The 26917-nt window shown below is 39.3% G+C and overlaps 2 protein-coding genes across 2 annotated transcripts; one reads left to right on the top strand and one right to left on the bottom strand.

The window, feature by feature from the left end:
* The first annotated feature begins 6 nt into the window (after positions 1–6).
* On the top strand, positions 7–7115 carry cipca (CLOCK-interacting pacemaker a). The gene is made up of 4 exons (XM_030759144.1): positions 7–138; positions 2480–2630; positions 3056–3225; positions 4093–7115. The coding sequence occupies exons 2-4, from the start codon at positions 2525–2527 to the stop codon at positions 4888–4890; spliced, it is 1074 nt and encodes a 357-aa protein (XP_030615004.1). The 5' UTR covers positions 7–138; positions 2480–2524; the 3' UTR covers positions 4891–7115.
* Positions 7116–7169: 54 nt separating this feature from the next.
* zdhhc22 (zDHHC palmitoyltransferase 22) lies at positions 7170–11252 on the bottom strand. Its single transcript, XM_030719320.1, has 3 exons — positions 11153–11252; positions 8818–9372; positions 7170–8343 (listed from the first exon to the last, which is right to left on the bottom strand). The coding sequence occupies exons 2-3, from the start codon at positions 9368–9370 to the stop codon at positions 8066–8068; spliced, it is 831 nt and encodes a 276-aa protein (XP_030575180.1). The 5' UTR covers positions 9371–9372; positions 11153–11252; the 3' UTR covers positions 7170–8065.
* Positions 11253–26917: the final 15665 nt, after the last annotated feature.

Genomic DNA, 26917 nt, shown 5'->3' with positions numbered 1-26917 from the left:
TGAGGGCTTGTAGTTTGTAAAGAACAGAAGTCGAGTTGGCGTTAGCTAAAAAGGAGCAGGGTGGTTTTAACTAGAGTAAAGCCACATATTTGCAAGCTACTATAATAGGATTTTGGCCTTGAAGCAAACAACGTCTTGGTAAGGTTTGCAGGAATTTTACTTTTAGTCATATTAGTTTATCGACCACAGCCTCATGAGTTCTCAGCTAAAGCTACGATAGCTAGCAGCTAGCGTTAACCAGCTAAATGCATAGCAAACAGATAAACACACTGTCGACAGTGGAGACAGCAGCTAATTTTGCTTTCTGTGTTTTATTTCTGCAGCAGCACATTTGTCTAACCATAAAGTGGTGTGTATGACAGAGATAAGTTAGCTGTCGTTAGCAGCCAGTGTTGACAAAGTTGCGTGTGTTGGAAAACAACAGCACTAGCAATAGCTAATAGGAAGTTAGAAACGCTGGACTGTTCAGCATCCCAGCTGTATAACAATAATTGTCTGCAGTAATATCTTTTCTTTGTTGTCGTACTTTAGGTGAGTAGGAAATTGTTTAAAAAGTATGTCTCGCAATGACTGTTGTTGCAGTGAGTGGTTGTGGGAGGGTGACAGGCCCTTCAGGTCAGTAAAACGGGAGCGTTCAAAACGACTTTATCTAGATAATACTACGTTTTTATGACGTTTTAAACTGTTTATTGTCCAACTTAAAACATAACGTAAAGTGTGTGCGTGATCTTTTCTGTTTGTTGTTGTTAACAGTATAAACAAGTGCAGGCCTTAAACGTGAAGTGCTGTTCAGTCATGTAAACAATTCAGAGTAGAAGCTTTAGTAAGACAGCGTAATTATTAAAAATGTTTATACCGTGGCTGTTGTGCTGTGAGTCCTTGTATTTCAGATTTTCTGGTCTATGTGTACAGCAGGCTGATAAACGAGATAATATAGTAATACATTACTATAAAAACTCATTTACAGACGGGGACAAATTAATTGAAAAAACTGAAGCCTTGACCCTGCTTCATTTTTATCCCATGATTGATCACATTTGCTATTTATTTTTATTTGTTCCTAGTTCATTATTTTGCTTGGTCTACGGTTTTTTTTTTTGTTTGTTTTTTCTTTGTTTGTTTGCTTGTTTTTTTTGTTTTGTGTTTTTAGTTACATAACTAGATTGCCATATATATGATATATGTAAAAGGTATGTAGGTTCAATAAGCTAAAGCTGACGTTTTCAGCTTATTACTGCTTATTACTGAAAAACTGTAAATGATTTCCAAAATAAAAAACATTATCATTTTTCAAAGGTTTATTTGGCTGTTTTCACTAAATTAAGGCATTGTTAAACCCACACAGGATTTTATGCTTTTGTAATCTGCGTTAAGCAGATTGAGTTTGCATATGATGAAATGTGCTACATAAATAAAATTGCCATTGCATTTATATTCTCATGCTAGTGGTTACATTCATCCTTAAGATACTGTGGTAAATGGTTTAATGAGTAGGGAAATGATGACAATCACATTCACTGGTCTTCAGTCACTAGATCTCAGCCCAGCTGAACACAAATGGGTAGGATGACCAGATCCCAACAAACTAAAAGAGGGAGAAAGTGTATGCTTGTGTGCAACAATGTGGACCTAATACTGATAGGCATTTATTATTATGAGGGACAAACTGTATTTAAATGAGATCTTCCAAGCACCTGTGCTTGGGTTTCAGTGTGGATGTATAGCTCAACTGGCACATTTCTTTTTGAGATTCACAAAAATAAGGACTTTAACCATTATTGAATATTTACTGGTGTTGGAGATGTATTTTAGTAGTTTAGTAGTTTTCAACATATTCCACAAAAATCTGTTTAGCTTGTGACTTAACTTGGAGTAGTAGATGCTCGGTGCCAGCCTTTGCTGCTTTCTTCACAGTTATTCAATAGAAGCCTTTAGAATGAGTGTCTTTTCTTACATTATCAAAATGTGGGACAGAGGGTCATGTGGTCCCCCTAACTATTGGAGATGAGGGACCCTGATATTAATCAACAATCTTCACTTTCTTTAACAAGACACCAAAGGAGGGAATATCTTTAGGAAGAAGCAGCAGAGTTTGAGAAATCCTGAAGTGGATTAAAGTTGTTCTGACAGCAAGTGGTTAAGTGGTTGGATTTTCCCTTAATTTTTCACCCTTCTGTGGGTAACCACACATCTTAAATAGCACTTAACTCCTTGAAATGGCCTCCATAACCATGAAGTATCACCTGTCATGGAAAAAAAAATGCAAATACATTAAAGGAAGTACTATGCCCATTTTACTGTTTTAAAATGGACATGCTACTTATAGATAGTAAATTTGGCTATCATGAATATGGCGTTCTACTTCCTCAGTCCCTGAACTGAGTTAAAATGAAAGAAAAATATCAAACTCTATGAAAATTTTGCTTGACATTGTTCTGTAGAAATTAAGACCCGGTGTTTTGATCTTATTTCATTTCAGCTGTACGTTTTTAGTTGTTTTATTTTTTTTCCTGGAGAGATCATCATGAATCGGTTTAATCAACCAAGCAGTCACAGGACTCCGCTGTTCACCCGGACTTCACACCTTGGAATATCCAAGCATGATCTGGAAAGAGATTCAGGCTTCTCAGGTTTGATTCACTTACATTGCTCAAAAACTAGCACACCTTTTAAGTTTTGTGATTGTTCAAAATATGTTTGAGTTTGTCTGAAAGGACATGTGTCTTGGGATACCTGGGATATAATTAGCCTTTATAAATTTATACTTACAGATAATGACTCAGTTCATGAACAAGGTCAATCCTAATCAAATGTGGAGATCTAGGTCAAATTTTCTATTTAGGCTAGGTTCTGTTGGGGACCTTTATTTACGTTATGAGGTTTGACCTGAATTTGGTTTAGCCCTGAGTATCAAGAAGATGGTATCCCTTTTCTGACATGCTACAGATGTTTATCTACATCTGCCACTGTTTTCATACTGCAAATATTCTTCCACGCACGACAGATCTGTTTTAAACCTAATGAGCCCCATATACCTGTTGTGTCATCTTCTCAGATGCTAGCTCGGAGTACCACAGTACAGTCGAAGTGACTGACTCTGAAGATGCAGCAAGAAATGGGTCAATAGTCAGCCAGGAGCAAACTGGTCCACAAGTGGCTGTGATGGGAGGTTCATACACTGGACTGTCTCCAATGATCATCATGAACAACTTTGTCTTAAAGCAGGTAAAATACAACAGTATGTGTCTGACCACTATGTATTTCATAACTCTTGGAATGTTTTACTGCTCTATTGTTCTTGAGCTGTAGTGCTATATGGAGCTTTGTTTTTTTTCACTCATAGTATTGTTGTGTTTTGCACCCTGAATTTTTATTCTTGTTAGAGATTAGGTAACAACACATATAGCTGGCTCGTGTTTTTTTTTTTTTCTTTAGGCCTACATTTCTGCTAAGTTGTTCACTCTGTGCTTATATGTGTAAAATGCCTCACCTGTTTCTCCTCCACTCTATATCAAGCTCTCACTACACACAGTGGCCTCTTTCACTGACAAACACACACATAGACACACAAAAGTTGAAGATGGGAGCTAAACAGCATCTCTGCAAGCACTCACAATGAGCTGTCATTTAAATTAAACCAACAGATATAAATACCCTGCATCTTCCTTCTCTCATTTTGAGATAATGACGGTTCAATGTAGCCCATCCCTGCACACACACTTTAGTCATTCATCCATTTCAAAGAGGCAGAGAGGCCTCTTAAGACATGTCTCAAGTGGCTCTTATAATGCAAAGGTGTCAACATGAGACACTAAGTAGAAACATTAAATATAACAAAAAATTTATATTGATTTTGATTTAATGCATTAATGGGAAAACAAGCTTGACAAACTTAATGGATACTAATCATCATCGATCCCTGAGCTCATTGACCATAAACAAACTCTGTTATGCTCGTTATGTTAAACAGCTACTGTATCATAGGTGCTATATGATTATTGTATAATAAAAAAAAGTCTTTCTTTCTTTTTGCTTTTTTGTTTTCTCTCTCTCTCTCTTTCTCTCTCTCTCTGTCTCTCTCTCTCTCTATAGCCATCCTCCTTGGCTCCAACAGAAAAACAGTGGAGCTTTCCTTCACCCTTAGAAATAATGCCTCAGTCACAAGTGGTTCTTCTTCAACCCATGGTATCAAATGACAACAGCAGCTCTCTTAAGACTGGTTCTGAAAACATGCGACAGTCAAAAAGCTACATGCCCATCCTCAAATCATATCCCAGAATTGCCCCACATCCCGTGGACACACCCACTAAGAGGGCAGGATCCTCAAGGGTGAGGGGGAGTGCAACAGCAGCATATGACCAGCGACAGAGGAGGCATCATCATGGCCACAGGGTGTACAGCTCACCCAGCCCCCTGTCATCACTGCAGATGACAGCCCAAACCACATCCAACTTTGAAGCACCAACCAACCAAACACAGGCAGCTGAGCATCAGGAGCAGCTTTCCAACACGACTTTCTCCTCACAAGTAGAAACCAGCTCCGTGCCCTCTTACATAGATGAATTTAGGACTGTAACAGAAGACAACGGGATGCTTGCTGACGAATACCAGGATGAGCACTCATTGCGCAGTAATAAGCTGAAACGCTTCAGCAATACCTACAACATACTCAACAAGTCTGGCTTGCTGGGGATCACTATGCGCACAAAGCAGCTGATCAAAGAGAATAAGCGCACCCAGGGCGAGCTGCAGCAGCTTCAGGAGCAGACGACGCTGTTGCTGGAGGCTCTGAACAGTGGAAACCCGCAACTCTGGACTAAACTCCAGCTTTCTCTGCAGGACACAGAAAAGGAGCAGTGGGGGGCGAAAGCTCAGAGCGTCCTAGCCTAAACCATTTCTGGACATAATCATCAGTCCTGAATCTGGAGGCAAGAGGATTAATCAGGAGGTCACAATATGATTTAATAATTGTGGACAAATTTTTTTTACTAGAACTAAACTTCAAGCTTTCACACCTTCATCAGATTGCTCTAGGTGTTAATTATTTTCTACATGAAAGTCAAGAACCCAGACAAATTTAGAACTGCTGGTTGGATATGAAACTAAGGGTCTATCTCATATCCTGTGATGCTGATCCAGCAACATCACAATTAATATTACTGAAGGATCATCACTGTAGTTGACCAGTCAGTGTTGTGATATAATAGCTCTGCAACCTGCTGATAAAGGACTGTGAAATACCATCCGAAGTAGAAAGAGGTGGTATAAAGACCAACAAAGTCTGTATAGATAGCAAATCAGGGTGGATGAGTACATTCAGTCCTATAGTACTGCTCAAGCCAGCTAAATGTCTTTACAGGATAGCAGTGATTAAATCTACTGCCTGTGGTGACATTTTCCATACTTGTGCACTCTGAGCAATGACAGCGATGATTTATTTAGCAGAGCAGGAGATGGGAAAAACGGCAGCAATTGAGAAGAGGTAGGCTACAGAAACTAGAAGATGAAAAGTTTCTCCTCCTCATAATTATGCTAAGCAAGAGGTTTTTTTTATTTTCAATGCCAGAAGACGAAGGAAAAAATTTGCACTGCTGGCTTAAGTTTAGGCAACAAGACTACAAGTACTTGTAGTTTCAGTTAAATATATCTTTTCACAATTATGGATGCGTAGTTGTGACACAACAATGTGATCAGTCCACAGACACTATGACGCTGAGGTCGAAGCAGCCGCTCTTATGAGGTGGGAGTTAGGAAGCATGCTTGTATTTCAAACCCTTGCCTATAATGAATTTTCTTGCCTCTGGTGTTTCAAAATAGCAAGTATCACTTGCAATAGGGCTACAGCTTTTTATTTATTTAGGGGGGGGCTGGAGCTTTTATCATTAAACCAGCGCAAAATTGATGGCACACTGTGGATAAACATTGGCCACTGCCTTTGATAAATGCTTACATGCCAATAAGCTGATGGCCATCCATATGTCTGATTTCATCTCATAGTGATGTTCGATCAGTATATTGGTGCATCCCTACTTAACTGCATTAATGCATGCCTTACAGCACATATGAAGACACATGGGGTTTACGCCTTATACATGCCGTGAATGTTGTTGCTGTGGAGAAAATATGGGGGTAATTTACAATTTTTTTTGAACAAATCCATCACCCGTCTTTAATCAACAGGTTGCTGTCTCGTCTGTTGTTTTTCTTTATTCTTTATTTCTGAAGCGGATGATAAATGAAACTAAATGAGGAGATGCACCTTTTGTAGGAATTGTCTGAGCTGGATAACAATGAGAGTTCAGATGGCTAGCTAGGTCATATGTTTTTAAAAGAATAATTTTATTTAGTATATTATTTATTTTTAATCATGTTTCTGACCAAGATTAAAGCTGTGTGAATACTGTAAACAGAGATTATTGCAAAGATTCTGTTAAGTTCTGTTAAAGTAAGCTTCATTTTTTTTTTTTTTAAAGATAGGAACTTCATACCTACAGCTTGTAGCAAGTGAAGCGCTGTAGCCATATAACTGTCTTGCCTTGGGATTTGTTGCTGTCATTTTCATTCCTACCATAGTTTTATTGGTATTATTACTAATTTAAAGTTTAAGACAATGAAGTGTTTTTGTTTTCTTTCATCTCAGATTTCTGAGTTGCCTCTCAAAATATGTTTATCTGGAGGCCTGTACCTTTTTTTTTTTTTTTTTTAAGTTCATGTTTGTATTTCACATCAATGCTTGAGCAGCTAAGATTTCTGTATTTCTTTATGAGCTTAATGTGGGAAAAAGTTTAAATATACTAAAGGTTTCCAAAGACTTATTATTCTTCTTTGAAATTATATAACAACCCATAGTGTGGCTAGATAATGCATTCAAAGTAGATGTATAAAAATCATCATAAGCACAAGTCGTAAATTTTGTTTTCAATGTTAAGCCTAGGTTCACTTTTATTGAAGAACCATGATTTGTATATTCTGATCATTAGTAATTAAACTAAATATTAAAAACAAAAAGTCTTATTTTAAAAGGGCAAGTTATTACAGTTCAGATACTTTTTTTCCCTGATATTGTCAAGTGTGCTTTGTGTAAAACTGTTGAAGAGCAGTGTGACATTATTAAAGACGACAATTAATCACTTATTGTGATTTGAATACTTTTATTGGTATTACAGGAATAGAGAAAATAGCTCTAGAAATTATACTTATTGAAACCCTAAACATCTTTAACATGAGCAGTGTGTCTGTAGCTGAAGAATAACAGTGAAAAGTCCTTAATATTATTATGCAGAGCCCCTTTATTATTAGCAGTATGGTGAATACCTCATCTTTGGGGTCATCTATAAGCATATAAGACATGGCTTCATGGCACATTGTGAATAATACCCTGGATAATAGTATATTAATCGTCTTTACATCTTCCCCACCCATTCTTCTAAAGGAGGACTCCCTCATCAAACTGAGTCATATTACTTTGACTAGAGTACATCAGGCTCAACATGCAGTTGTCACAACATTATTGTCGAGCCTGGCAGTTTATGCTGCAGACAAACTTGTTTCCTTGTCTGATAGCCCTTAATGACAAACGTGAGTCACTGTCATAAAAACTACCCAAAGTTTCCTGAATGTCGCATTGTAGCATCTTAATAGGATGTGTGGAAGAACAATGCACTTTGATAATCTCAGCGCACCACATGGCATAGGCTGTCAAATAATCCAAAACTGCAAAGCTGTGAAGGCATGCAAAGCCATCTTTATATTTTTATGGAAGCGTTCAGTATGAGTAAAACTGCTGGATTTCCAAAAATGACCAGCTTATTTGTGTTAATAGTGCCTTTTAAAAAGCTATCTAAAGGATACACTTAGACTATGCACTTATTTCACATTGCTTGTATGGCTCCTGTCCTTAAAGGAATGTGTGCTAACAGCTATTTTACATACTACTTTAAACGTCAAAAAGCATCCTGTCCATATTCAACATCGTTCACCGCATGGGTCCCTAGAAAGCATTTTCTACAACATGTGTCACTTGTTTGACCTGTGGGGAGCTATCGTTACGATATGTGTTTTTTCATCAGTCCTGTTTATGTGCGTCTGCGTCTTCAGAGCACACCTCCGCTGTCTGCACAGGCAGTATAAGGCCAAGGATCCAGCGGGTACCAAAAACATCCTTGAGGTTAGCTCTCCAGGGGTTGTGATTCTCCGCAAGTTGCCCTCTCTGCATCTGACACCACGTCTGCCCCCGGGCAACCAGCAGCACCTGCTGACAACAGAAACCTGCACACACCAAACCGATGCCCAGCCACACATAGAGCATCAGCACCAGGAACAACTGCAAGCCTGAGATTGTTCCTGTGAAGAGATATTGAGGAAGAGAAATTAGTATTTCATTGTAAGAATTTCCTTACTTTCTGTTAGAATGGTGGATACTCATATTAAAGATAGCCAAAGTATTAAATAATGAGGTCAGTGTATATACAAGTAATACCTGTGACCCAAAAGCTCAGGCAGATTGACCTAAATGCTCTGTTTTAGACCATTTTTTTCAAATCTTGGGATGATATCAATAAAAGCAGATATCCTTAATATGGCCACTTCAGGCACACAGCTTTGGGTGTGAGTGCAGAAGCCCTGCTGCCCTTCTGTTTAAACCTTCTGTTTGCAATCAGAAGAAAGTCAGCTGAATGGGAATGAATTGAGGGGTAGCACCATAAATAAAGATAATTTTAAGCTGTGAATTATGCAAACTCTAGTAGAGTACAACAATAAAAATATTAAGCTGGAAATTAAATCCCTCTGAATTATTAGCTTCTTTGGAAAACTCACCCATGAAGAAGTAACCAGTGGAGAAAGGGAGAAGAGTCAAAAAGGTCAGAGGGTTCTCAAAAGAGATGGAGTACTCCACTGTCAGAAAGGCCACACCAAGAACCAAAGAGTATAAACATGTGCATGATGTGTAGATGCAAAACATGATGAAGTAGCGCATGTTTTTGTTGCCGATGCAGTTTCCAGTAAAAAAACAGTGGTGATCCCTCTTGAGAATAACTTTCTTGCAAAGTTTGCAGAAGTGACGGCCGTTGAGGAGGTAGTGCGCGTCCACTTTATCCGAGCAGTGTGGTGAACACACTGGAATCACAGTCTCTGCACTTTCAGCTGGGTATATAATAGTCATTATGTAGTTCCCCAATGCATTGAACATCAAGAAAAGGAACACAACTGTATGAAGAACTGTAGACCCCTGCAGTGATGTACCTGGACTTGGGAAAATTGTTGGGATGAAGAAGCCAAAGTGCAAAATGAAGGTGACCGCTGTAGCCATGAAAAAGTATGCAGGTGCTACAGCATTGAGAAGTCTCAGTTTTAACATCCTGGTGAACATATCTGTGTGGGAGTAAAGAACACAGTTAACAGAAGGAGTGCAAGTGGAAAGTGACTGTGAAGAAGTTTGGGGTCAGTTTGAAATGTCCTTGTTTTTGAAAGAAAAGCACATTTGTTTTTATCTAATATAACATGAACAATTACCAGAAATGTTCTAAATAACAATAATCGGTGGAATCATAAATCATTTATGATTTTAAATGGGATATTAAATAAAGAGGCCTATTTACAACATCCACCACTCTTTCTGTTTAGTTTATTGTGCTTTTTGTATACAACAACACTGTTGGTCTCCCAGTACAGCCTTTGGTCGATGTGGATGCCCAGGTAGTTGTACTCCTTCCCCACACCAACATCCTGTCCCAGGATAGACACAAGGCGTGGAGACGTCGTCTGAAATCGATCACCACGTCTCTGGTCTTACTCACATTCAGAAGCATGCCATTCTTCCAAGACCACCCCCAACACTAATACAGCCAACCACTGCAAAATCATCAGAGTATTTCTGTAGGTGGTATATATTCTGTATTCTATAGGTGGCATATACATATGTATACTGTTGTGATCAGAAGTTTTCATATAACTTTCTTCTGAAACTCATCAGATACTGCTCCCTTCACAAAGCACCACAATCTGGCTTGTATGGGTGTAATATGATGAAGATGCTGGCTCAGGAACAGTCTAGCATCTGTTGTTTAATGTAAAGACTGATGTTTGCACTGTTTTGTGGAAGGACTAGAACACTGTTAAATAAAAACTTTTCTCTCTCTTTTTTTTATTGTGGCAATTTACTGTGTGGAATAGTTTTTATTTCTTAAAGCAAGGAAATAGGTCTCTGTAGGCACATGCAGACATTTCATTAGAAATCAGAAATGATTCATGATGAATGAATCCATTCATCATAGCTCATACTTCTGGCCAATCTGATGTTAGATGAAAATGGAAAGTAAACCCCAAATGTACCCCAAAACAGAGCATACTGTAGTGCAATTTTGGCAAGAGGCAAATCACATTACCAGCCTATAAAGATTGTTAAATACCTAAAGAGCTGGCAGTGTTGTTTGCAGTTTACAGAGCAACAACAGTCTTAATCCACTAATAAAGTAATTTACTTGTAGGGTGATTGTTATATTAGGATAACTGAATAAATTAGTAGCAGGTTGGAGGGAATGACCCTTCCAAGAACACAGGTTGGTCCAAGGAAGGGTCAAAGGCTTTCCACCATCTCCAGATGCTTGCTCACAGGGGATCGATTGCTGGAGTTTTCTGTTGAATATTATAGGCCATTTGCCTTTATATATACAGCTCTTATATAAATAAAATGGAATTTGATTTTAAACTATCCACCAGGAGCATAGTGCAGACATTTTAATAGAAGAGACTGAAGAGAATGTAAGCCTGCTGCTTAGAAAAAAAAAAACTCATTTCTGAGCAAAGTGGGGGTGGGTACTCCCAGGGGCCACTGAGAATAGCAATAATGTCTTATCCCTCTCTCTGTCATCTCATCTTCTGCAGCACTAAAATATGCGCAACTCGCAGGCTGTCAAACCACGAAAAGGAAACACGACCAAATTTAAAAGTTGGTCTTTACGTTCCTCATTAGAGGGCAGTGACACAACACTGTGGATGCCACAGAAAGCATCTATAATATTACTGTAGGGTCATCTCCCTCGAGTTCTATTTTCTTTGAGAATTAGATTATATCGTTTCCAATATGATAATGATTGCGCCAGTAATTTTATTTCCGTAATTTTATCTCCATGGTGCCGACGCATCTGCCTACCTGCAGATGTCAGAGGGCGGAGGAGCTGTCCTTTCAGCACTACGGAGCTCAGGAGCTTCTTCAAACGCACACAAGAAGGCGTCTTTGAGAGACACTGACGTCGTTTTTACATCACCGCATCAACTCCTTTATCTACCGCCGCCTGCTGGTCCGGATCCGTCTGTGTTCCTCTTCTTTATTTTTTTCCCCCTTTTGGGAGTTCATTCACCTTTTGCTACTAACGAGACAAAATCAAACATTTTAAACACATAAAATCCGACGACTCTTCAAGCAGTATTTTTTTCACAAACTTATTTTTCCATATTTAATTACATATAGATCTATTAAATAAGTATGCATTTGTGTAATAATAATTTTATGAGATTTAATTGTCCTTTACTTCCTTTGCATGTTTATTGTTTTCTGCATTTTCAAAGGATGATTGCTGAAGGTGGCTAAGGAAAGAAATGGATGGATGGATGGATGGATGGATGACAAAAAGTAGGACAATGCAGGGAAAAACGAATTCAGTAGGTGGCAATACATCCTCAATTATTTTACCTCCTGTGCTGTTAGCGTACAGGTACATAAGCTAGTCTCAGTCTCAATAAAACAAGGTTGAATAAAAAGCTATAAGACTGCTCCTTGCATTTTCTGTCTCTTGTTAACATGACTTACTCACACAAACACCCCATACTAAAAGCATGTAGTTAAAGCACAGCTTGCTGTGCAGGTCTCAATAAAGGCAACAGGAATTTGAAACTCTAAAGTTACATCTACACATTTACACACACACACACACACACACACACACACACACACACACACACACACACACACACACACACACACACACACACACATGACTCAGTAATACAAACAGTATTTCACCAAATTAATTCTACAGTATTTTACTTCAGGAATTTAAGACTATACGCTTTTCTCCCCGTCACTATACTGAACAGGTTCATCATTTTATTTATTTTTATAAATAATAAAAAATGAAGCAGCAATAATAAATAAGTTTTAAAAAGACATGATCGCTGAGATTTTCATAACAATTAATTGTTTTCAAATATTTTTTTTCTCTAATGGCATAAACCATTGTATGTATGGGATGCAAACTGATATAAATACCATAATCCAGTGTAATATGTAGATTTCATTGGATTGCTTTGCATTTACTATATATAATAGCAAAACAAGTTTCAATTTGTGTTGCTATTATGTGGTGGGGGGAAATTCCCCCTATCTGGCGGGATCCGTTAACGTTAAAAAATGTAAATAATTTCCACAGCTAAGCTAAATCGACCTTAGTAACTTTCTAATACTGCGAATAAAATTAAAGTATTGGCATTACCATTGTTGGACGCTCCCTTAGCGCCTCCAAGGTAGGTGTTTAATTGTCTGACGACCCCTGAGAAGGTGGGAGTTTCTCTTGTTTCTTGGTGTTAAAGAAAAATCAGCAGCATCCCTATCACCGCCAGACGTCAGCGATAAGGGAGTTTTGCAAGGTGAGTGAGGTGAATTTTAAAGTCGTACGTCCGTGGAGTGATAGAAATGTAAACCGGGAGGCTTAAATGCGCTACTAATGGCGCAATCGTCTTCATCAAGTTACAGAGCTGAGGGAAGGTGGGTGTGCAGGGTGCTGCGAGTGCTGCAGTGAGCGGGGGAAACAGAGTCGCTGAAAAATGTCTGATGAGCGTGAACGCTGCCTTTTCTTTTATACATAAAGATCTGAAGATTTAGGGAACGTTCAGGAGTTCATAGTAGGGGTGGAGGTGTTGTGGCTGGTGAAGATGAGCTTATCTCTGGCAACGTGTCAGACTATTGCACCCAAACCAGGTGCATCATCACTTCTCTCTGTCACACCTATTGTTCCCGATTGTTCTTCGTGGAGTCATTCGGGTGGCAAACCTTGAGTGAGCATCATTTTCTGGAATTTAGGGGGACCATTTTTATGATAATAAGCCTTTGAGGCTTCCATTCATGCTGCCACCTTCTGTCTGCTGCTGTTCATTTTGGACTCTGATGGATAGGACAAAAAATATTATGCTGGTCAACTTCTTGTGACTTGTTGATTCTGTGCTTATGCTACTGCATAGTAACTAGGTTTTAACGCTAGGGTTATCCTATAAAATAGTGTTTTAAATGTGATTCTTGGAGCAAACTGAGGTTTTACACTAAGTAAAGCGGCCCTTCTTTGACTGTGTTATTTCTTGACAATGCGTGATGCTCTTTGGAGAGGAGAGGCAGACTAGTAAACTGACATTTTGTTCCATTTCCGACTCTGATGAAGGGAGGTGGCCTTAAAAATGGCAGATTTGCACTGGACTTTTGACATTTTAGTGGATTATGTCAAACCATAATGAGAGCTTGAAAATATGACTAATATGACTAAATGCCTTATTGAGTGGAAAGTGATATTCAGATTTTAGAAAGGAAGCAGAGAATAATCTCACAAGACTCGATATATGCATGGCTCATCACACCAGATAAATGACAGTGATGATGGCAATTAGTGTTGTTTATTAATTAGAGAGGAGCCCTATCCTGTTTTCAGGCTCCCAATTATGCGTCTTCTATAAATAGAGGTATTAGGCTTTCAGAAACATCTCAGAAAATCCAAGAAGGGTCGGAATTAGCGCCACTCTTTGGAGTAAACAAAGCCTGGTGGGGTTTAAAGGTCATTTTAAAAATCCAAGAATTCATAATCACTGCAGATGCTTTAAATGGAGAGAGAAACTGTAACTTTTTACCTCAGTCTCTTAAAAAATGTGTAACAGATGTTTACACATGATAGACAAGAGCATTTACTAAGTTTGCAAGGTAATAAACTGGTTCAGTAAAATATATATAATTTTCATAATTTAATGTCTGACAATTGTCTGTGCCAAAATGCTGCTTTCTCACCGAAGTGCTGTACATTACTTGCAGGAGTTGAGGGCTATCCCTTTATAATTTGATCCCCCTGAGTACACTGTAATTCTCCCAAGAAAAGGCACCAAACTAATGCTGGTCATCTTCAAGTGTCACACAGACATTAATATTTTAAAAGACTCTAAACTGAGATTGAAAATGGGCTTTTAGTAGTGATACGGATATGGTTCACTCGTGCAGCATCAAGCAGCTGTAAAAGGGATGGACAGTACTGAGAGGTATTGTGTTCATTTTCTTAACATACTTGATGTGTTCGGTTGTTTCTTTTTGTTTGTTTCAGCACCTCAAGTAGGAGGACAGCTCCAGCTGAACAAGTTCTTTGCGGTTTTAGGAGTTTAGATAAAAGTGCAAAGCATGAAATAATCTCATATTATGCTGGGTGCAACTTGGAAAGAATGAAAGAGGCAGGCTAAATACCATACACAAGTGCAAATGGTAAAGGTACCAAATTCGGTTGACTAAATATCAGACTAAATTATTTGATATTACTTGGTGTGCCACACTAAAACCAAGCACTGGATTTTCGAAGACCTGCCTAATGTATTTCATATCCTACACACCCCACAGGATTAACTGTATCCTGTCTCATCATATATTATGTAATCCTGGCTGGTGGACCAGACTAGCAGTCAATATACAATAATGATAAATCAAAAAACAAGTGCACCCTTTTTCAATTTTAGGGGTTTCTTTTTCTGTCAACAACATATTAATTATTATATGGTGTCATTATTCTTCTAACAAAAACTAAGCCAAAATGCAGAAGCAGTGTGCAAAAAACTAAGTACACCCCATGATTCAGTGGTTTGTAGGACCACATTTGGCAGCAATGACTTTAAGTAATCATTTTCTGTGTGACTTTATCAGTCTTTCACATCATTGTGGAGGAATTTAGGCCCACTCTTCTGTACAGTGTTCATGGATGTTAGCAGGCAGTTGTTTATGTACAACTCTCTTAAGTTCTGACACTCTGATTCTTTTCTTTCTCAGCAGTTCTGTTGTGGATGTGCTGCTGTGCTAGGGATCATTGTCCAGTTTCATGACCCAATTTCACCAATCTTTCACTCTCACAGATGTCTGTGTATTTGAGCCAGGAAGCAGAGAGAGGTAGCCCACACCGCTGACAGCTTTCGCACATTTCTGTGTAGTGTCACACATGGGTCATCCTGTTGACTTTCCCTCCTTCCCTTCTGGTAGTGATACCGATGATGGTAGTGGTAATGTAGGCCCTCACAGTGAGAAATGTAGTGCAGGTATGTCTTGTGTGTGCCACACATTCATGATTGCACCGTGTATTAGAGGCATTTCTACGAGTCACCTCCCCAGCCCTACATCCCAGACTGCCAAGTGGAAATAAAAATGTCAGAAAACCTTTTGCTCTCCTCTTCACAGAGGATTGAACACAAACAGAATATCAGAACAAAGCAAAGGCTGACGATGCCTCAGTTAGCTGTGAAGCCTCCATTTGTATTCCACCTATCATCCAACCACAGCATTTGTAGGCTCAGCTTTGGTTTTTTTGGTTTTTGATGTCTTTGGTAGAAAGTAGGCTCCCTGCTATTTGAGATTCAAGCTGTGAATTTTTACTGCTGTTCCACAGACAGACAGTATCACAGTGATGCTGATGCATGCAGCATTGTCACTGATGGATTGTGCACAGACTGTCACATAGAACCACCCTGCCATAAGTTTCCTATAGAATGAGGAAACGACACCAGATATTCACAATATTTTTATACTTCTTACTGACAGTGCATTTTGTGGACTAGCAGTCATATCGGATATACCTCCTTAGGCATCAAAGGGGTCACAGGAGCACAAAATGGCATCACGTGTGATATAAGCATGCTGTAACCTACTAACTATATTTTATACTTTTTTCAGTTTACAATTATCAGATCAATCTTATTAATCAAAATAAAATTAAGCAAATATATCACATATTCATTCTAGTCTTTTATGTCAAAGTTTTAACTGCTGGTCACACAGTACAGTATGTTTATAGAGTATGCTACAAATTTCCTCCATTCCCAGGGGCTTTTGTGTAAAGCATTATCCCCTCAAACCAGAGTCTGAATATATTTATATATTCAAATTAAACAAATTAAAGTATAATATTTGGGTTTTTTTTATGTTTTTCACAGTATTATGTCCATAAATTGCACTTAACTTTGTTTTCAAATAGCCGTGATATGTAATAAATGGAATGCACATGTATAGTTGATACAATGTGAAGAGCCAAATAGAGAAAGTAATAATTAAGTGATAATTAAATCTATATCCATCAGGCTCTGCAAAATGTCCAAACCCTGACATTTTTTTGTATGTTGGGCAATTAAATGCTACTTTTTATATAAATGTGGTTCAGATACTTACAGGCAGTTGATGTTTCTCTGAATTAATCTTTTCCAATGGATAGGATTTTATGGTTGATGTGGAGGTGAAGTTAATACTGATTGGGGCTCAGGTTTTCTCACAGGCCCAGTTTTAGGATCGTCTACAGCAGAATTTGCGGTGCAAGAAGCTTTAGGTAGAATCTTCCAGATCCTGTGTGGTGTGCAAAGAAAATGTAGATCAGACAGGTTCTGTAGCTACTGAACAGATCAGGTACAGAGTCTTCAAGCATATGTATCTTAGAGCCAAGAGTCACAGACGCCAGATTGGTCCTAATGAGGACTGGCCCAGTCCACACAGCAACAACAAGGCAGACACACACAAAGTCCCCTCGGGGCCTTCTGAGCATGTGCAGCCAGACAGGAAGCAGGTGTTAGGTTTGTTGAGGACGGCCTGCATGTGCAGTCATCGCTCCAGTCATGCAAGGGCTCATTCAGCCTTCGGAAAGAGGCTGGGTGAGGAGGGGATGCTGCATTAACTGTGAGCTCTGAGCAGACTCACCTCAGCGATCTGTGCTTGTGTGTGTGGTGTGATAAAGAGTAAGTTATGAAAAGAGTAAAGCCTCCTCCCTTCTCCTCCACTGAGCAGGTGGTGAGCAGATTGCATTAAAAACCCCGCCCCATTTCCCCCCTGCCTCAGGGTGAGTCTGACGAGGGTTGCCCATCCACACATCCAGCTCCACCCTCCATCCAAAGCCGTCACAGCAGAGGATGTAGCTCCTGCAGAGTTAGGAATAAGATGCACTCACACATGACATCCCCATCAAAACAGCAACAGTCTACCAATCATATGCACTACACCAGGGTTATTATAGTTAACGAAAACGAACGAAATAACGAAAACTGAAATTGAAAAAACATTGTCGTTAACTGAAATAAATAAAAACTATAATTAAAAGGAAAAAACGATAACTAATTAAAACTGAATTGTGAGTTTACAAAACTAACTGAAATTATCGATAAACTGACTTTCATTTACTTGTTTTTTTGGGGTTTTTTTTAAGCCTTGTGGATTGATATGAAATCATTGTTTCCGCTCTCCGAGTTTAAGCTGGGAGCGCCACAGGACAACTGTGTGAGTGCGCATGTGCGTGCGCTCACCGCGCTGGTCCGCAAAGTAATGGCTGCGGTCTGCCGAGTCCCGTATGGAGGTTCTTTGAGTACAAACACCTGCACACGACCACAAGGTAATTAACACACACAATCCAGCTACACAAGCATAAATGCGGACATGAGGTCGGCAACTTCTGTAGGTTGTGTACAGAGGCCGCAAAGACCCTGTAGGTTTAATTAGCGAGCATCTAACCAAGCTAGCTCCAAAACAGAAGCAGCTTCAGGTGGTGAGAACATCAGGATGCAGCTGGATTTGAGCTTTGACTCCTTCAAAGAGTTTGTTTTTGTTTAACACCACATGTAGGCGTTATTAATCTGCTGCACTGATGCTGAAGTTTATTGTGGAGTTTATTGTAGAATTTATTGAGTTTGGGAGTTCATGTTTTTCTTTGTTTCTCCCTGATTATGCTCATGTGTGGCCTTAATATTACACAAATTTAGCATGTGTTGTGAACAGTTGGTTGTTGACTATATTTCTTTAAACTGTATCTTTTGTCAAGTTTTCATTACACAATAGTCACTTTTGCGCCTTGAATCTTGCACCTGATTAGGTATGAAAATACTAAAACTAATACTGAAACTAACTGAAACTAACTAAAACTAAGCATGAAACCAAAAATAAAAACTAATAAAAATGAGCAAAACCACTCTGAAAACTAATTAAAACTAACTGAATTAGAGAAAAAAAAAGTAAAAACTAACTAAAACTAAACTATAATGTAAAATCCAAAACTATTATAACCCTGCACTACACGATAATGGAAATGTTTTGCACTTGAATATTAAGCTGTTCAGGCAGAACATACTATGTATAAATGTAACTGATGAGCTGAAGAGCTCACATTACTATGTTCCTGATTTTGGAAACACACTCTCAACCCGGGCCTTGCTTTGATAAGAAATTATTAAGCCATTATTGAGCTTCTGGTGGATTATTTGAGGGCTTAATCGTGTCCTGCAGGAAATGGAAGAGGCAAAGATCTACCACAGCTGCTCTTGGGTGTGTTGATGGAGAACCACAGGGAGTAGACAGAATAACATAAATTGCCTTAAGCTTTGAAGTCACACAATTACAAATGTTGCCACGACAGTTAAAATCTTTCAAACTCCAGTGTCAGAAAAAAAGCATGCATATTGTAGTGGTGAACTTCTCATTTCTTGTTCATTTTTCATTGACAGTATCTTCATCCCTGCTGCTCAGCCCTCAAGTCTGCTAAGCAACCCTAAACCATAATATTTCCATAGTCTTGCTTTAAACTTGGCATCATGTTCTTCTCCCGAAAAGCCATCCTTGCCCTGCATCAAATATGGCTGCTATTACTATAGCCAAACATCCGTAGTTTTGATGTATCTGTCTGGTGAACATTATTCCAAAGGTCCCGGTCTTTGGCTGTATGTTAATTGTCAAACTGTAGTTTTACTCAGATATTCTTTAACAGCAAGTCTTCATTGCATTTTAAATACTGCATGTGCAGTCACTTTTTGTTTTTAGATGCACGCAGTTGCAAGAGTCACCTGCAGATCCTGGCATGAAATTCTGGCATTCTCCATCAAGCAGACTGCTTTTATTAAAATTATGATTTATTTCTGATTTTACACAGTGATGAACATCAGAACAGACAGACACTCCAGTAATGTCATAAAACATTAATTGGAATAATAAACATGAACCAGCAAATGACACAAAAAACAAAAAACAAATATTACCATACCAAAGTTGGTAGGTAAAAAAAAAAAGAAAAAGAAAAAAATACATAAACAGAAAGACAATAAATAAATAAATAAACATTTCATAAATACATTTTTAAAAAGAGGGGAAGAGAAAATTTTTAAATAAAGGGGGTACATTAAAAAGAAAACAGCTAAAGGGCTTAATATATTCTGTGCTACTGTAATTGATGAGAGTTAGGTACAGGGTATGCACAGCTACAACTGGGATGAGTGGAGATAGCACCGCTCATGGGGTTACATCCAGTGATTCAAGAGTGGTGACCAGATTTTTGAGAATGTGGTTTCATAGCCTTTGAGAGAGTACCTAAGCAGACTGCTCTTAAGTTGTATTTTCTATCATCAGCCTTTCCTAATTTGTTTGATTTTTATGGCTTACAGACATCAGAAAATTGTGTTTGGGTCTAGCCTTGCAAGACACTGCTACAGCATATAAATCATCTAAGAATTAACCTCCATGATGATATACTAGAGAAGCTGCATGATCTTGAGCTGCTGCAGAAAATAGGCTTCAAAGTCCTTTGTATCTGATGCCAGTGGCCAGGGGAAGGGATACCATAAGCAGTGTACAAAGAAGCAGAAGTGTGGCAAGAGGAATTAGGCCTAACACAAACCAAAGCTGGAGAGCTTCAATGGATTCTTGATAAGTGTGTCAGCCATTGATGCTTGATTCACTGTCTGTCCCTCAACATGATTGACAAGGGGGCAAAAGCAGAGCAGCACTACGTTCTTTCAAGTTGAACTGAGGGCAGAACGGAGGCTGCACTGACTCCCCATCTTATCTTGAGGTACAGAGTACGTGTTATTACAAATTACCTACATAGCTCTCTCTACATAACCCTTGTACTTTTATTAAACTACTAATTTTAGCCTTTGTACCTTTAAGGCTCTCATCTGAGAGCCAAGTGACAGTTATTTGTTTAATTTTCTTGGCCCATCTCCTACTGACTTTATCCCATACATCTCAGCATTCTGCAAGATAGAAGGCAATCTCCCACTATATGTGCGCTCTCATGTCATCTGAGTTTTATTGGTTTGATAAAAGTCAAATAAAGAAAGATTCTTTTCAAATGCTTTTTAAAAACTAGGATTTTGGTGATTTTACCTTTAGAAAAAACTGTAGGGCATGTCTGACTAAAAGAAAAGCTCATGCATATTCTACCAGCTCCGAGCCTTTGCAAAGCAGACGATAAGGGAAATGTCAAATCTTTTCTGTCCGTGCAGGTGCTTCTGTCTCACGCAGAGAACATACTTTGCAAACACAAACAGAACAGTGGTGGGGGATAAAATGTTTAACAAGGCTGCAGTCAAGAAGAGAAGAATGGCTCTGAAGTTGTGAATCATTTATTTAGTTGTACCTGGGGTTGTATCATGGCTATTGTGACAGCGAGTTGATTAAGTGCAGACGTTTGGAAGTCAAGAGAAGTTTACATTTTATGTACAGTTCTTTATTCTGGAAACACGGGCTCATCGCTCTCTTATTCCCTCAGACAGGTGCTATGTCTTGATCCAGCTGAATGTTTTATGAAAGAAGGAAAAGCTATACGGCGACTGTCCAACTGCTTTATGGTATTTATTAGCCCGTGGTGCAGCTGGGAATTAGATTCCAGCCCCTCTAAAGCAAGTTCATATGTAGACATAACCATATTCCCTGGCATGGATTTTATATGATAGCAGCTTCTTATTTCAGCATGACAAATCAGTTGTGAAGATACATGGTGCAGTTATTGAAAGGATACTAGAAGCTAATAGTGGATGCTTCTTTGTCTTGTTTTCACAATCCAGTGTATCCAGTGTTTTTAACTTACACTGTGGAGGACAATGTGCGTTTGTTTGGTTCGCTGCTTTGGTCCAGACTGAAATAAAAAAAATATATATAAATTTTTGTACAGATATTCATAGTACACGGAAGATGGATCTTAATGACTTTGGAAGCCCCCTGTCATTTCTCTTAGCGCCACCTGTTATTTTTGTTTTTGGTGTGATTGTTTAACAGCTATTGATGTGAAATCTGGTTCACACTTCCATGTCCCTGTCAACATGAATTCCACTCACTTTGGCAAACCACTGACTTCTCTCATGCCGTGCCTTGAGTCATCAACGACAAGTGTGACCAAATATGTTCAGTCCGGTTCCCATCAACAAATAATTGTACATCTTGATGGTACCAGGTTGAACCCCCTTTTGCCTAAAGAACTGTTTTAATTTTTCATGGCATAGATTCAGCAAGGTGCTGGAAACATTGCTCAGAGATTTTGGTCCATATTGACACGATATCATCACACAGTTGCTGCAGATTTGTCAGCCGCACATCCATGATGCAAGTCTCACGTTCCATCACATCCCAAAGGTGCTCTATTGGACTGAGATCTGGGGACTGTGGAGACCATTTGAGTACAGGGAACTCACTGTCATGTTCAAGAAACCAGTTTGAGATCATCTGAGCTGCGTGACATGGTGCGTTAACCTCCTGGAAGCAGCCATCAGAAGACACACTGGGTTTTTTTTGTTTTTTTTTTATTTTATTTAAACATCTATCAACAACAGGTCGTTGACCACAGGGACAAAGCAAACATGGCGTATGTTTTTTGTTTTTTTCCTTCCCTTTCCCTTCTCCTTGTTCCCCCTCCCCCTCCCCATCTATCCCCACCCTGCTGCAAACAATGAAACAACAAAATAAAATGATATAACGGGAAAAAAAAAAAAATACAGCTGAAAGACCACAAGCATGAAAACCCAGGAAACAACCCAAAAAACGTGAACAACTTACGAACAGGCGTCCACACAAGCATGGGTACACAAACCAAGTCAGGGCATGGACGTTTAAGACTGCACAGATTGTCAATCACTGTCAAGAGCCGGAACCACAGGGAACCGTTGAGGCCGCCGGGCTGGAGGGACAGGCACACACGCAGCAGAACCAGCTCCTGCGTGAACTTCAGGCTCGAGGGAGGACATCCAGTCTCTCTAAATAAAATACTAGAGGGGCCCAAGTTTTATAAAATTTTTGGATCGAACCTCTAACACAAAACTTGATCTTCTCTAACTTAAGGAACAGGGTCAGATCTTTCAACCAAAGAGAAGCCCTGGGTGGGTGTTCTGATCTCCACGCTAATAGTATTCTTCTTCAGGCGAGGAGAGTTGAAAAAGCCAGTACATTTTTAAAGTCATGTGTTAATGATGTGCCCTCCCCTGGAACTCCAAATATTGCCAATTCAGCGCTGGGTTGGATACCTATTTCGAAAGCCTCAGATAGGATCTGAAAGATTGTAGACCAGAAGCTGCGGAGTTTGTTACAGGACCAGAACATGTGAGTTAGATTTGCCGGGGCTATATGGCAACGAGCACAGGTTTCACTGACTGTAGGATAAATCCTTGAGAGTCTGGCCCTGCTGTAATGAATCCTATGGAGGACCTTGAACTGAATTAGTCCAAGTCGAGCGCATGATGTTGACCCACTTACTCTACGTAATGCGTGGTTCCAGGTCTCATCAGAGATGTGTATCCTAAGTTCTTCTGACCATTCTGCTCTGATCACATTGAGCTTTACTGCATTGAGTGATGAGATGCTATTATAGATTTTGGAGATGAGACCTTTACAATGTGTAGGGATTTGCAAAATTATGTCCATTCCTCCCTTTGGGGGTAAGTTGGGAAAGCAAGGACTGATGTTGCGAACAAAGTCTCGAATCTGGAGATATCGAAATAGGGAGGAACGTTGTAAACTAAATTTAGAGGAAATAGCATCAAAAGTAGCAAAAGTACCATCTATATAAAGGTCACTAAATTTACTTAAGCCTGCTCTCTGCCATTGGGCAAAGACAGAGTCTAACATGGATGGCAGGAAAACATGGTTATCACATATGGGACTATAGACAGAGAATTTTGTCATGTTGAAGTGTTGTCTAAATTGTGACCATATTTTTAGGGTGGAGATTACAACTGGGCATGAAGAATGTTGCTTAGGTTAGAGAGGGAGCTTTGAGGTGACTAATGCAGGGAATGATGATGGCTTACATGCATTCAGTTCTAATTGGCACCAATCAGCATCCGGTTGTTGGAACAAACAGACTACCTTTTGTAGGTTTGCTGCCCAGTAATAATACAACAAGTTAGGTAGAGCCATACCCCCCTCTTCCTTTTGTCTCTGAAGGAAACGCCTACTGATTCTGGGGTGTTTATTACTCTATATGAATGAGGACAGCTGTTTATCAATAAGTCTGAAGAATGATTTTGGGAGAAAAATTGGGATACTCTGAAAGAGATACATAAATCTTGGCAAGATGTTCATTTTAATACATGCTACTTTGCCAGCTAGGGATAAATTTAGAACACTCCACCTCTGTAGGTCGCATTTAAGATTATTAAGCAGAGGGGTGAAATTTTTTCCAAACAAATCAGAAAAAGAACGCGTCACGTTGATTCCTAAATATTTGAATCCTGTTCTAGAGAGGGGGAAGGGCAAGTCAGTTTCTGTAATTTGGAGTCCAGCATTATTAATTGGAAAACATTCACTATTTAGGAAGTTCAACTTATATCCTGAAAATTTGCCAAAGCGGTTTAGCAAGCTCACAATGTTGGGGGCGGATGACACTGGGTCCGAGATGTAGAGCAATAGGTCATGTGCGTATAAGGACAGCCGATGTTCCTGCTGTTCTCTGTAAATACCCTTAAAGCTCTGTGAGGTCCTAAGCATAATTGAAAGTGGTTCAATAGCCAAAAGGAGCGGGCTGAGAGGACAAACCTGCCGGGTACCCCTGGATAAAGAGAAGGGCCTAGACCTTGTTCTGTTAGTGATTATACTTGCTTTGGGCGATGTATATAACAGTTGTACCCATGATGTAAATTTGGGCCCAAACCCAAACCTAGCCAAAACTGCAAATAGGTAGGGCCACTCGACCCGGTCGAATGCCTTCTCCGCATTGAGGGAGACCACAACCTCAGGGGTAGAACACACACTGTTGTGTGGAGATGGAGAGCTGGACATAGTTGTCAACAGTACTCAGGTAGGCTGCGGCATTTAAATGATGCTCATTTGGTACTAATGTCGCAGCAGATTTTGAGCCTATGGAAGCTTGTTTCCACCACTGAAAATAAATTACCATCCATTTCTCAAAAATTTCAAGTTAATAAGTCAAAATTTTGACTACTTCTACCAGCAGTCACATCATCAATAAACACTAACCTGGTGACCTGATTCCACTGGCAGCCCTGCATGCCCATGCCATAACATTGCCTCCTCCATGTTTGACAGATGATGTGGTATACTTCAGATCATGCACTGTTTCTCTCCTTCTCCATACTTCCGAATTCTGATTTGAGTTAATTGTGGTTTCATTTTCAGTTTTTTTTTTTTTTTTTTCGGAAATGTGCAGGCCCCTTTAGATGTTTTCTGGCAAAGGCTAATCCAGCCTTCCTGTTCTTGCGTGTAACCAGTGATTTGCACCTTGTTGTAAATTGTCTGTATTTACATTCATGAAGGCGTCTCTTGATTGTAGGCTCTCTCGCTCTTTTGTAAGTGTTCTTAACTTGGTTCGATGTTGTGAAGTTGTTTTTCTTAACTATGGAAATGATTCTGTCATTCTGCACTTTTGTTGTCTTCTGTGGTCCTTCAGGCCTTTTGGTGTTGTTGAGCTGTCAGTGAACTCATTCTTTTAAAGAAGGTACCAGATTGTTGATGTGGCCACTTCTGAAGCTTTTGCTATCTCTGACAGGTTTATGTTTTTTTTTCTTTTGTTTGTTTTTGGGCATGTTTGTTTTGTTTGTTTAGCATAATGATAGCCTCCCTTATTTGCACTGACATCTCAGATTTAAAAATGAAAAGCTTTAAATTATCACTTTGAATTGGCTTCCAATATTATATATTATGTCTGCCTCATTTATCATGAAATAACAAGGGAACAGGCTTCACCTGGCCATGATGCTGATTGTCATCAATTGCCCAACTAACTTTTGGCCTCTGAAACACTAACCTGGTGAAAAAAAATATTTTCTGAACAGTTAATGAAGCATTTATATAAAATTGCTTGAATTAAAGCTGAAAGTCTGCACTTCACCACATTTAGATTTTTTTTTTTAATTGTAAAATCCACTGTGGCGGTGTATAGAGGCAAAACTATACAAACTGACCTAACTGTATGCAAAGAGAACTGCAAATGATAAATGCTGGTCATGGAAATCTGCTTTTGTCAGATTTTTTTGTGGTTCACTGAGCAGATTAGATAACCTGAGCTAGGTTTTTCCTCTTTACAGCTTGCCCTTTTTTCTGCTTGTCTGACTCACACTTAGGTATTTCATCACAAGCTCACAGCTCCTGTACTGACTTCAGCATCTGTGATGATAATAGTCTAACTGAGCACAGAGGAAAGATACCACTCATTCTGCCAGCGGGAGGCACAACACTGCTTCACAAGCCAAACATCAGTTTGTAATCTGCTGCGTTGGCTTGGAAGCCTGATTTAGAGGAGGAGAGATGAGGGAGCAGAGGGAGAGGCTTAAAAAGACTCCGGATTTGCAGAGCCAAATAAGCTGGAGGAGAAATGGATACCTTGGGATCAGTATTAGCATGTTTGAGCGTTTAAACACGAGGGAAAGAAAATAACCACGGAGTCGCACCATTAAACTGCTGAGTCATGCTGTGACGTTTGTCCAAATGTTGTGCAGAACCACACCACAGTCAGCCTGTATCCTTCAGCATCCTGCCCGAAGAAGAAGAGTTTCACTGTTTCCATCAGCAGCCAGCAGCATAAAAAGTAAGTGGCTTGTCTGATTCAGGAAGGGGAAAAGCTCAGCGGGTCAATAGTGGAGTGTTTAAGCTTCTGCAAGTCAAATGCATTAAAACTTAGCATGTTTACAGTTTGTTATTTCTGTCAGGAATATAAAAATAGGCACAGTACTGTTCCACTTTTTACTGGAAGTTTTCACATTAGGCTTTGACTGATTTCATTAAAAGAGGTTTATAGTGCAAATTGAACTTATTACAAGTAAAGAAACCACTTAGACTTAGTTTGGATTGATGTTTGTTGTTGGTTTGTGGCTCTACTAATCAAACAGTTTAGACACAAATACTCTCCTAAAATTTGGCATCAGTACCTGCAAATACAAAGAACCGAGTGACTGAAGTGCCTGTGCTTAAACTACAGTCATTTCTTCAAATTTGTGTGATAAACTACTTAATGGCAGTAGGAGTCTGTCTTTTTAGTCATAACAGTGTGTTCTCTCCTTGTGCCATGAACCTATTTGTTTACTCCTCCATTTTTAGCAGTAAAACAATCCTTTTGTTTATATTATTGGCTCAAATTCATCGTTGGCAAAGAGAGGATGATCTATGGCGCATCAGCTTCTGTTGAAGCACACTCAGCTCTGCTGAGTGTGTATGTTATAGATTTACTTTGTGACCGATCCTCAGGGAATCTCCTCCCAAGTCATCTCCACAGGGAGGATGCTGTGTATCTGACAGCATCTGAATATTGACTGCAAGCTATACAGTTTCACAAGCCCTCACTCGGTTGTATTTTTAACTTTCTGCTCCTCAGACCTTTTCTGAGCGTGACGTTCAACACTCCGGCAGCACTACCATTGATCAGCTCACCTCCTACACAAGAAATCTCGC

Source organism: Archocentrus centrarchus, chromosome 22 (genome assembly GCF_007364275.1).
Source record: "Archocentrus centrarchus isolate MPI-CPG fArcCen1 chromosome 22, fArcCen1, whole genome shotgun sequence".
NCBI lineage: Eukaryota > Metazoa > Chordata > Actinopteri > Cichliformes > Cichlidae > Archocentrus > Archocentrus centrarchus.
This window is presented reverse-complemented; position numbering and strand designations above follow the sequence as displayed.